The sequence below is a fragment of the Lepidochelys kempii genome, chromosome 10 (assembly GCF_965140285.1).
Source record: "Lepidochelys kempii isolate rLepKem1 chromosome 10, rLepKem1.hap1, whole genome shotgun sequence".
NCBI lineage: Eukaryota > Metazoa > Chordata > Testudines > Cheloniidae > Lepidochelys > Lepidochelys kempii.
The window spans coordinates 52044232-52056662 of NC_136389.1; the positions used below are offsets into that span (position 1 = coordinate 52044232).

The following is a 12431-nucleotide window of genomic DNA, read 5'->3' on the forward strand; positions in this document are numbered from 1 at the left end:
CTCCTTAATACAGGAGTACTGGATATAAATTGAACATACAGAATTACTACTTTAAGATGGACAGCTGGCTAGAATACAGAAACTTAGCTGGTGTTCCACCAGAGTATTAAAGAAGAATCCTAGCAAGGCTATTAATGCACTTTAGTGTAGGCAGGGCCGGATTAACCTTTTGAGGGCCCGGCGCCAAACATATTTATGGGCCCCCATGGGGACAATGGAACATAGTGTGGGAGAGGGGAGTGTTGGTCCCCAGAGCGAGGGGCCAGCCAGGGGCATGGCATGGCAGGGGTGGCCCTGATCCGCCCAGCCCAGCGCGAGAGCTGCACCACAAATCCTCCCCCCACACCCAACACCCCCCAAATTCCCTATGGCCAGAGCTCCCCTGGACCCGCTAAGTCCAGACCCTCCCAGACCCTGCCACAAATGCACAACGCCCTGCACACCACCCCTGCCCAGTGCCCCCCTGCCCACAGCCCCACCACAACTGCCCAGCACCCCACACAGAACCCCCACTCCCTAGTGCCCCAACACACAGAGATCTTCCCTACCCACTCACAGCCCAGCACCACCCCCTGGCCCTCCAGAAACCCCTTCCCAGCTTCCCAACTTACCAGCCCTCTGGGAGGCAACTGCGTCTGCCAGGCTGAGCCACCAGTGTAGCCAGCGCTGGTCCCGGGACGGGGACTTGCTCCAGCCCCTCGGGAGTGGCACGATCAGCCAGGCCAGGGCCTGCCCTAGTCAGGCTCTCTCAGGACCCATTCGCCTGGAGGGGCCCAGCCAAGCCCCCACAGCTGGCCAAGACTGGCCAGGCTTCTGCACCAGTCCCAGGCAGCTCCAGGGAGACAGGTGGGGCCGCACAGGTGGTGGGAAGCAGAGATTGCCAGGAGCCAGAGGTGCATTGGTGTCCAGCTGGGAGGCAGAGAGAAGCTGGCAGGTGGGGTCAAGGGGTGGAGAGGAGCCCTCAGCCAGCCAGCGGGTAGGCCGAGAGGAGCAAGTGGTGAGCAGGGGGGAGCCTGTGAGCTGGTGAGGTCTCAGGGCACAGTGCAAGCGGAACAGGCCAGGGCTCCTTCTGAGCATGGGCACAGCTCCATGGCGACACTGGCGGTATTGTAAACCTGGCACTGAGTGTAGGATGTGTGTGAGGGGACGGTGCATCTACATGGAGGGGAAGTGGGTACCACTGCAATTTATGACTTACGTGTCATAAATGAACAACACTCTAATTAAAGCTGAACAATCTTTAGTTTTATTGTTGCCATATGTTTACTTCAGTTCAGCAAGATGCACAGAAGCCTGTGCTAAGAACTCTCACCTCAAGTGGGAAACGTGCAACTTTGATGACATTAGAATATCCCTAAAGTTTCCAGCACAATTGTTAGGCTTTTAGTTAAATGCTGTTTTTGGCAGCTCCCCAAGATGACCACTTAACAGGTTTCTCTAGATAATGCCGATCACTGAGCTTCTGAATGTTACCACATTTGTGACTGCCACTTGGCTTCTTGGGTCTCATTTTACACCACACTACCCTAGTAAAAGGACTGAATAATCCAAATACTAATCAGCTATTAGTACAAACACTTGTTGGAGATATTTCCATGGATATATGTTAGTACTGTTTTCAGTCTCATGAACTGCAGTCCCTCCTGCTATACCGAAGAAACCATTCACTTCTCTAAAGCAGAGAACACTAGCATTCATCTTCCAGCTCCTATCCTGGGTGGCCCAATGACAGCAATGCTTGCTACAATTGTATGCATGCAGGTCACAAGGTGGGGGCAGGGAGATGGAAAAACCCCAACATGCAGTCCTGGTTTTGGGGTGAGTTGCTCAGCTCATTACAAAGCTGTGCATTGGTATAGTTTCAAGTAATTTTTATTAATCATAATATTTTACTTACAAGCTTCTCTTGTAATGCAGCCACGAGGGCAAAGTCAGATTTCCTTACACTCACTCACTCAGGACTACTTACACCGTGTGCGGGAGTGCGTGATCAGGAGCTAGAAGTTGCACATTAGAACATGAGGTGATCTACAGGGCAGATGGTCTACAGTAATCTGGGGTCCTAAAGACACCATGACAGGGACAACCCCTGGCCTCATCCTCCAGCACCTGGAATGGTGGAGGCAGTGGTCCCTTCTCCTCCCAGAGAGGCAGAGGCAGCAGCAAGGGGCCTCCTTTCTCACATGGTAACAGCACCCCTCCTTCCTCTGGTAGATGAGGTATGTTTTAGGGTGAGTGGTCCAGGATCACTGCACTCTTTTTCCACACCCAGATTCCTCTCCTATCATAGTATATATCATATCATAGGTAGGGAGCAGTGACTTGTGGATGGTCATCCGTTGAGATGCATGGGACAGCTCACTCCTCCTGAGCTATCGTTTGGCTGCAGCTGTCGCTACACTGATTACACTTGTCATGTTTTGAAGTTTTCTTCACAACTATGAGGGCTAGAAACTTTCTATTTGGAAAACTACAATTTTACTGTAATAGCACGACCCCAGGAGCTGGGGCTCTCAACACGAGCCAATAGTGCCTATGCCTTAATCTGGCCCTATCTACCTTATATTGCAACTTCTTACTCTCTGCTGTTAGTTGCTTTTCTTTCCCTGCTCCTGTCTTCTCCAGTGCTCACTGAGAGTTACAGACACCCTTGAGCAGTGGACTAAACTCGGAAGTGATGTGTAAGGGTTGTGTGTACAAATGGGCCTGAACCTGAGCAGATTTAAGTCAGTCACACTAGGCCTTCTGGGGGCCTTGCCCACGTTATAGAATCTTACATTTGAACACAATTGGCAGTGTTAGGAGACACTGCCAAGCACCGCTTGTGCTGGTCCACCGTGACTGCAAAGCCCTGGACAGCATGTCATCTAATTTGAGGGCTCTCCATTTTCAAACATAAGATTTTTTATTTTTTTTTGCTGTAGACAAGCGCTAAGTCAGTTTAAGTTTAAGCAACATACATGTTGAGAGGATCTGGAAGAAAGGGTAAGTTCCAATACAGGCTCCCTAGATTTACCTCTGAATCTGGCCCTTGTTCTGCAACATAGGACTCCTATTTCCATAGCAATCCATTCCCACTCTGTTGCTACCCACTCTTCATACTCATTGCACCAGAAGGAAGAGCACTAAAACAATAGAGCTGTTCTGCAATGTCTGGCATTTAAATACCATGTAAACCTATCACTCATTCCTTGAGTCCATCCCTGATGTCCCTTATGCAATAGCGAGCTGGACTGAACCTACTGCATGCAGGCATAGCTTCCAGTGACTTCCCCCATATATGCCAGGGTTCAATCTGGCTCCCAAAGGCAAACTCTGTTTCACACAGAATCTGTTACAGCTGAGTTAATTAAAAAGTGCCTTCGAGCGCGATTGCTTATCTGCTAAGGAAACCTTAATTTCATAACCGCAAACAAAGTGAGACAAGAGTCCAGCTCTTTCAAGTGAGTTCTGGTGCACTAAAACAAGGAATGCTACATGACAATATGCAGGGTTCCTGCAATGCCTGGAAAAACTGGTTATGGGCAAGGAAACAAGTTGAAGCTGGTGTGGGGAAATGGACAAGAATCTCTGTAGTTTAATCCCCATTGGCTGTCATTCTCTTTGCTTACCAGAAATGTGCACATCCACCCTGATGTCATTGATGTGCCTAAAAACCTCAGTAATTGGCATATTTTACAAGATGAAACATGACCTCCAATCTCAACTGCTGACCTGTTACTAATCCCCAGTCACCCAATCTCTCCAAAAAAGTAGGTCTGAAAAAGTGTATTGCACTTCATGATGTGGTTTCCAATGGCTGAAGTCAGATTTTTGTTTTACTAATCTTTAAAGGCTAGCCATTTAGCAATCACGCGACTGCCATAATCTTTTTGGTACAAGATATTAATGTCTTCCTGGAAACCCAAACCTTAACAAGGTGCAGTCAGAGTTTCAGCTGGGCTTCTTGGGTTAAGACTGGGGCAACCCTTCCTCCTCTGTCCCAGCTCCACACAGAAATCTAGCCCCTGATTCAAGGAAGCAGACATCCCTTTTTATCCTGCCTGCTGAGCCCTAACTGACTGCTGCCTGGTCCTAGCCCATCTAGCTGCTGGAGAACTGATTTTCATTGGTTCCACCTGTAACTGATCCTTGGTGACCTCTCTAGGCCGCTCACGAAGGACTAAACTTGGTGCTCTTCTTCCCCAAAAGGACACCTCCTTCAGGCAGGGTGCACCAAGGTGGTAGGGCCTCCGGCAGAAACCAACAAATGCCTGGTACACCCTGTCAGTCATGAAACTACAGCTGCACTGGTGTTGGAAAACAGGTATGAAGTTTTGTAGTGTAGAGGCCAGGGAGAACCCTGGAAGTTTTTTCTGAATAGTGACTACAGGATCAGGCCCATGCCATCTGAAATGCATGAATAAGATAGAAAGGGCTGAATTCTATTTTGTTAGACTAAAAGAACTCGTATTGAAGTGAAAGGGATGGCACTTGAGGACAAAATTGGTGTAGGTGCTTTAGTTGATGTCATACATTTGGGGGAAGGAGACAAACTAAACAGATTTTGTAGTATATTTGCCACTGTCAAATCTAACAAAAGTTGAAATACAGCTTTCACTTCTTGCACTAAAGCTTAATAAAGACTTGCACATCACGTCTCAACCTCAAGGGGCCAATTATTCTCATTTCCAGATGAGCTGGGTTATGTCCTCAAAATGTGTGTATCCCATAACCCAGTGCCAAAACAAATAGTACATCATTCAGATTTCTGTTCTATGTTCTGATGAATGGGTCAGTGTTTTCCTAAAACATATGCAAGATGGACAGCATTCATCTTTCAACAGTTTCAGTGCACCATTTATTAGTTCTCAAATCCACTGAAGAGAATTTAAATGCTGTTTAAGATATGCCATGAAAATCTGGGAGATAAAGAATCAAAGTGATTTGCAGTGAAATGGAAGCTAAAATAGAAGCTACTCCAGCACTAAGTGAGATCCAGTTTAGATTATATTTATGGAAGACAAGCTCCCAGATCATTGAACCTTAACAACGCCAGCATCTATCAATAATTTTCATATTCATTAGTTTTCCTTTTTAAAATATTTGAACTAGTTTTGACATCAATGTTCTAACCTAGGTTAGATTCTGGCACCCACAGTTCAAGAAGGATGTTGGTAAATTGGTCAGGGATCAGAGAAGAGCCACGAGAATGATTAAAGTATTGAAAATCATGTTTTACAGTGACAGTCAAACAGCTCACTCTGTTTAGCTTAACAAAGAGAGGATTCAGATGTAATTTATTCACAGTCTATAAGTACCTATATGGGGAACAGAAATTTGGTAATAGAGGGCTCTTCAATTTAGCAGATAAAGGTATAACAAGATTCAGTGGGTGGACACTGAAGTGGAGAAAATTAAAACATAACATATCTGGTAAAAATATACTCTGTTAGGGCCCAAACTTGCCAACATGTATGTAAGTGATTTTATTCACCAAAGCAGCACCATTAACTACCAAATCAACATTTTTAACATTTCTTTTAAAAGTGTCAGTGAAATTGCCTGGCTACAGCACAAAATGACAAGACATTTTAAATCAAGAAAAGGAGAGTCAGATTCTGTTCTGGGTTTTGGGTGAATATTCAGGGAAAACAGGGGAGTTCTTATATTATCCAAACCAGTTGTTACTAGTGTGTAGGAAAAGTACCAATGAAGACGACAACAAAGATTGTTAAACCTGTCTCTTCTGTTAACATTCTCAGGTCCTGATGGAGAGAAAACTTGGCCCAAGAAGTATCCATTTTGTGGAGGAGTGTTCCAGTCTCCAATAGATTTTCATAATGATATTCTCCAATATGATACCACTCTCTTACCTTTAGAGCTTGTAGGCTACAATGTGTCCTCCACTGACCACTTTATGTTGACCAATAATGGTCATTCAGGTAAGGAAACCAAATGTGCAGCAAGAGAGTTTGAAAGAAAGAGTTATTGGACTTATATTTAATTTCTTACATTATTGGCTGTGATGGACCAAGCTCTTGCAGTAGAATACAAACATCTTCAATAACTATCTAAAGAAACTTGTAATTATAAAACACACATCAGTGTAAATATAGCTGTGGCACTTTAGATTAACTTACGCTTGTGAAAAGTTTTTCTTATTAATTTGGTTAAAATACTCAGAAATAGGAACAGAATTTGCAGCTTTTTGTTTAGAAAGAAGGGAAAAGTCAGTAAATCTGGATGAAGTCACCCTTAATAGATATTGTAATCAACTGGAAAGATAAAAAGTGATTCACTGAATTTAAGACAAAATCAAGCAAACCTGGGAGTTTCAGCAAACGCCTCTACTACTTGAATGAAGACAGAGAACTTCCTTAAGTGTGAGATGAAGTGAGCTGTAGCTCACGAAAGCTCATGCTCAAATAAATTGGTTAGTCTCTAAGGTGCCACAAGTACTCCTTTTCTTTTTGAGAAAGACATATATAACCATTAGGATCAGCTTACACACACGCCTAGTGCCCTCCACTGTAGCATTAAGGCAAGATACCCTACCAACAACAACAGGGATGAGAACAGAAGCAGTCTCTTAAAACTCCAGAATATTTCAACACCACAAAGTAGAATACTTATAAGCCAGTTCCCCACAAATTTTTCTAGAAACAAGTTAGAGACTTACAAACGAGAACAGCAGCAAGGCTCTCCTGCAGCATATCTTTCCCCAGTACTGCCAAGGCATCAAAAAACCCTGCATTATAAAATACCTCGACTTCCCCCTTCCTAGCATGCTTTGTTAAAAGGAGCTTGACAGGCAAGTCTCTCTTTTTTCACTGTTTCTGTGGGATAAACATGCTCTGTACCATACCAGTAAATAGCCAGGTCCCCCAAGGACCTGTACTGGGACCAATTCTGTTCAACATATTCATAAATGACCTTGAAAAAGGGGTAAATAGTGAGGTGGCAAAGTTTGCACATGATACAAAATTACTCAGGACAGTTAAATCCAAAGCAGACTGTGAACAGTTACAAAGGGATCTCACAAAATTGGGTGACTGGGCAACAAAATGGCAGATGAAATTCAGTGTTGTTAAATGCAAAGTAATGCACACTGCAAAACATAATCCCAAATATACATACAAAATGATGGGGTCTAAATTTGCGATTATCACTCAAGAAAGATATCTTGGAGTATCGGGGATAGTTTTCTGAAAACAGACGCTCAATGTGCAACAGCAGTCAAAAAAGCTAATGGAATGTTAGGAACCATGAGGAAAGGGATAGATAAGACAGGAAATATCATAATGCCACTATGTAAATCCCATGGTTTGCCCACACCTTGAATACGCTGCGCAATTCTGATCCAGTCTCCAAAAAGATATATTAGAATTGGAAAAAGTACACAGAAGGGCAACAAAAATTATTACAGGTATAGAATCATAGAACTGGAAGGGACCTCAAGAGGTCATCTAGTCCAGTCCCCTGCACTCAAGGCAGGACTAAGTATTATCTAGACCATCCCTGACAGGTGTTTGACCAACCTGCTCTTAAAAATCACCAATGATGGAGATTCCACCACCACCCTAGGCAATTTATTCCAGTGCTTAACCACTCTGATAGCAGGAAGTTTTACCTAATGTCCAACCTAAACCACCCTTGTTGCAATTTAAGCCCATTGCTTCTTGTCCTATCCTCAGAGGTTAAGAACAATTTTTCTTCCTCGTCCTTGTAACAACTTTTTATGTACTTGAAAACTGTTATCATGTCCCCTCTCAGTCATCTCTTCTCCAGACTAAACAAACCCAATTTTTTTCAATCTTCCCTCATAAATCATATTTTCTAGACCTTTAATCATTTTTGTTACTTTTCTCTGGACTTTCTCCAATTTTCCACATCTTTCCTGAAATGTGACACCCAGAACTGGACACAATACTCCAGTTGAGGTGTAATCAGTGAGAGCAGAAGAATTACTTCTCATATCTTGCTTACAATACTCCTGCTAATACATCCCAGAGTGATGTCTGCTTTTTTTACAACAGTGTTACACTTTTAACTCATATTTAGCTTGTGATCCACTACAACCCCCAGATCCCTTTCTGCAGTACTCCTTCCCAGGCAGTCATTTCCCATTTTGTATGTGTGCAACTGATTGGTCCTTCCTAAGTGGAGTACTTTGCATTTGTCCTTATTGAATTTCATCCAGCATGACTGTGAACCATTGATAACTACTCTCTGGGAACAATTTTCCAACCAGTTATGCACCCACCTTATAGTAGCTCCATCTAGGTTGCATTTCCCTAGTTTGTTTACAAGAAGGTCATGCGAGACAGTATCAAAAGCCTTACTAAAGTCAAGATATACCACATCTACCACTTCCCCCATCCACAAGGCTTGTTTCCCTGTCAAAGAAAGCTATCAGGTTGGTTTGATACAATTTGTTCTTGACAAATCCATGCTGACTGTTATTTATCATCTTATTATCTTCTAGATGTTTGCAAATTGACTGCTTAATTATTTGCTCCATTATCTTTCCGGATACAGAAGTTAAGCTGACTGGTCTGTAATTCCCCAGGTTGTCCTTATTTCCCTTTTTGTAGATGGACACTATATTTGGCCTTTTCAAGTCTTCTGGAATCTCTCCCATCTTCCATGACTTTTCAAAGATAATTGCTAATGGCTTAGATACCTCCTCAATAAGCTCCTTGAGTATTCTAGGATGCATTTCATCAGGTCCTGGTGATTTGAAGACATCTCACTTGTTTAAGTAATTTTTGAGTTGTTCTTTCCTTATTTTAGACTCTGATCCTACCTCATTTTCACAGGCATTCACTATGTTAGATGTCCAATAGCTACCAACCTTCTTGGTGAAAACAGAAACAAAGAAGTCATTAAGCACCTCTGAACAGCTTCCATATAAGGAGAGATTTAAAAGAGTGGGACTGTTCAACTTGGAAAAGAGACTGAGGGGGGATATGATACGAGGTCTGTAAAAATCATAAATGGTGTGGAGAAAGTGAATAAGGAAGGATAGGGAATTCTACACAAGAACCAGAATCACCCAATGAAATGAATAGGCAGCAGAATTAAAACTAACATAAGGAAGTACTTCACACAACAGACAGTCAACCTGTGGAACTTGTTGCCAGGGAATGCTGTAAAGGTCTAAAGTATAACTGGGTTTAAAAAAAAAAAAGAATTAAATAAGTTCATGGAGGATAGGTCCATCAATGGCTATTAGCCAAGATGGTCAGGGATGCAACCCCATGCTCTAAACCTCTGACTGCTTGAAGCTGGGACTGGACAACTGTGGATGGAGCACTTGATAAATTACCTTGTTCTGTTCACTCCCTCTGAAACATCTGGGACTGTTCACTGTAAATTTATTAGTCTCTAAGGTGCCACAAGGACTCCTCGTTGTTTTTGCTGATACAGACTAACACGGCTACCCCTTTGAAACCTGTCGGAAGACAGGATATCGAGCCAGATAGACTTTTGGTCTGATGCACTATGGCCATTCTTATCATGAGTCCATTCTTTAGGTAAGACCAAACCTTCTAAGGTCTGACCTCTGGTCTCCCCCTGTTCCCCCAAACCAAGTGGCTCTAAAGTGGTGAACAATAAAGGACAAGGAGAGCTAGTTGTCTGGAACCAGCACTCAAACAGAAACCCTAAATTGCTTTGCGTAATAAAAAATTCAGTCTCTGTTGTGGAGAACATCATTATAGCACATGCTGTTATAGTCCCTTATGTCCACAAACCTATTCAATGGCCTGTAAAGCACTGTGGTGTCATATTAATTCTTACATATAATTAGAGTGCTTCGTAACTGGTTCCCCTAGATACAGTTATCTACTTAAATTAGATTTAAAACACTGGAGCACAAGGAAAAGCTCTTTAACACCAGCTGAATAATTCATGTGTTGAGCGATGGTCCTTTGTAGAGGCTCCAGATATGTCTTCCTCTGGAAAAAGTGTGAAATGCATGTTTTGTTCCAAATCTGGGGCATTCCAGGGACAAAACATTACCCCTCTGGAAGTCACCTCAAAGTGAACTGCAAAGAAAGGGGCATCTTTTACAGTTCTTTATGATGTTCAGAAGTTGTCAAAGTTTAATGATAAAAAAACTAAAGCCTACATACAGTTTCTTTTCTAATTTTAATTCTACACAAGAAAGAACACAACCTCTCCCTTCCCCTTCTTTGCTGGAGGACCTTAGGAATGTTACGCCAGGCTGTAACCTGAGCTGCAGAATTCCCTCCATCAAGCTGAAGGGAGAAGAATGATGATTCTTAAGTTTGTGGCTGTAGCTTTTCTTGACATCACTCTTAAGGTTCATAACAAGGCTCTCAAGTAAGGAGAGGGAGAGATGAACCTAATGTCAAATGTTAACAAAATACTTATTTAAATCTGGGGAAAATATTAGTTTATTAAGCCATCTTTATATGTCACAAAAGAGCAGAAAAAGGCTAAAAAATGTTGTTTTGCTTCAGAGATCCCTTTTCATAAGCTTATGATGGGTTAGCAGAATTCAGGGAAGGGAGAAAATTCCAGTACAGACAGAGAGATCACAACTCTCCCATTCAATTCACATTCCATGTATTACATTCTACAAGAATATAGGGGGAAAATGTTCAAGACTCCCTTGAATTGCCTGGAAAGTTCCAAAGACTGCTAAAAATGATCATCTTCCAGATACTATAACGTTGGCATGTGCTGGATTCTGGGTTAAGAACCTGAATAGTTTATTCTGCTATTCTAATTCTCTGTATCTGATAAAGCCAGACACACTAGTTCTGTGCACCAAATGCGTCAACACAGCAATATAATCTTCTCCCATATTTTTGGTCTACTTGCAGTAAGAATGAGCCTGTTTCCTACCATGCACATCAGAAAGCTCCCTTTCCAATACACTGCAACTCAGCTTCACCTACACTGGGGAAACAGGAACAAGCCAGAAGGCTCGGAGCACACAGTCAGTGGGAGGCATTTTGCAGCAGAGGTAAGATGGTCTCAAGTCACAAAAAATTGAAGGGAAAGTTAGACAGTTTCCACTATTTCAAAGCTAAAATTTGCATAGACAATGGTTGATGTATTCACCATTTGTGTTTAAGTACATTCTGCCAAAGAAGGCCAACAGGCACTAATTTAAGCACCTATGCTCTTAATAGTTAATATATCCCATATCAAGATGCTACAAGGTGCTCTGGATTGAGGCTGGACTCAGTAAATGGTATGGCTTTTTTTGCTATAGCATGACACTGGGAATCAAGAGATCTGAGTTTTACTCTCAGTACTGAAACTGACTTGCTCAGTAACTTCAAGCAAGTTGTTTATTCTCTTTCTGCCCCTCCACTCCCACAAACATTATACAGTTCTGTGGTGACCTAGAATCCTATTTTCAACGTCTCCGACTCAAGGAATATTTCCAACACACCTCTGAACAACATACTAACCCACAGAGAGCTTCCTACCAAAACTACAAAAAGGATTCTGGGTGGACTCCTCCTAAAGGTCGAAACAACAGACTGGACTTCTACATAGAGTGGTTCCGCCAACGTGCACAGGCTGAAATTGTGGAAAAGCAGCATCACTTGCCCCATAACCTCAGCCGTGCAGAACACAATGCCATCCACAGCCTCAGAAACAACTCTGACATCATAATCAAAAAGGCTGACAAAGGAGGTGCTGTCGTCATCATGAATAGGTCAGAGTATGAACAAGATGCTGCTAGGCAGCTCTCCAACATCACTTTCTACAAGCCATTACCCTCTGATCCCACTGAGGGTTACCAAAAGAAACTACAGCATTTGCTCAAGAAACTCCCTGAAAAAGCACAAGCACAAATCCGCACAGACACACCCCTGGAACCCCGACCTGGGGTATTCTATCTCCTACCCAAGATCCAAAAACCTGGAATCCTGGACTCCCCATCATCTCAGGCATTGGCACCCTGACAGCAGGATTGTCTGGCTATGTAGACTCCCTCCTCAGGCCCTATGCTACCAGCACTCCCAGCTATCTTCGAGACACCACTTACTTCCTGAGGAAACTACAATCCATCGGTGATCTTCCTGAAAACACTATCCTGGCCACTATGGATGTAGAAGCCCTCTACACCAACATTCCACACAAAGATGGACTACAAGCCGTCAGGAACAGTATTGCCGATAAAGTCATGGCAAACCTGGTGGCTGAACTTTGTCCTCACCCATAATTATTTCACATTTGGGGGCAATGTATACCTTCAAATCAGTGGCACTGCTATGGGTACCCACATGGCCCCACAGTATGCCAGCATTTTTAAGGCTGACTTAGAACAACGCTTCCTCAGCTCTCGTCCCCTAATGCCCCTGCTCTACTTGCGCTACATTGATGACATCTTCATCATCTGGACCCATGGAAAAGAAACCCTTGAGGAATTCCACCATGATTTCAACAATTTCCATCCCACC

General features: G+C 43.1%; 2 protein-coding genes across 5 annotated transcripts in view; one reads left to right on the top strand and one right to left on the bottom strand.

Moving 5' to 3' along the window:
* APH1B (aph-1B gamma-secretase subunit) overlaps nt 1-12431 on the bottom strand; it is a 112307-nt gene that overhangs the window by 41252 nt on the left and 58624 nt on the right. The window lies entirely within an intron of this gene.
* The window catches only part of CA12 (carbonic anhydrase 12), a 44385-nt gene that overhangs the window by 7622 nt on the left and 24332 nt on the right, over nt 1-12431 (top strand). Inside the window, exons 3-4 of the mRNA XM_073303582.2 lie at nt 5745-5924; nt 10836-10978. Coding sequence (XP_073159683.1) covers nt 5745-5924; nt 10836-10978 — 323 coding nt within the window. The remainder of the gene's footprint in view (nt 1-5744; nt 5925-10835; nt 10979-12431) is intronic.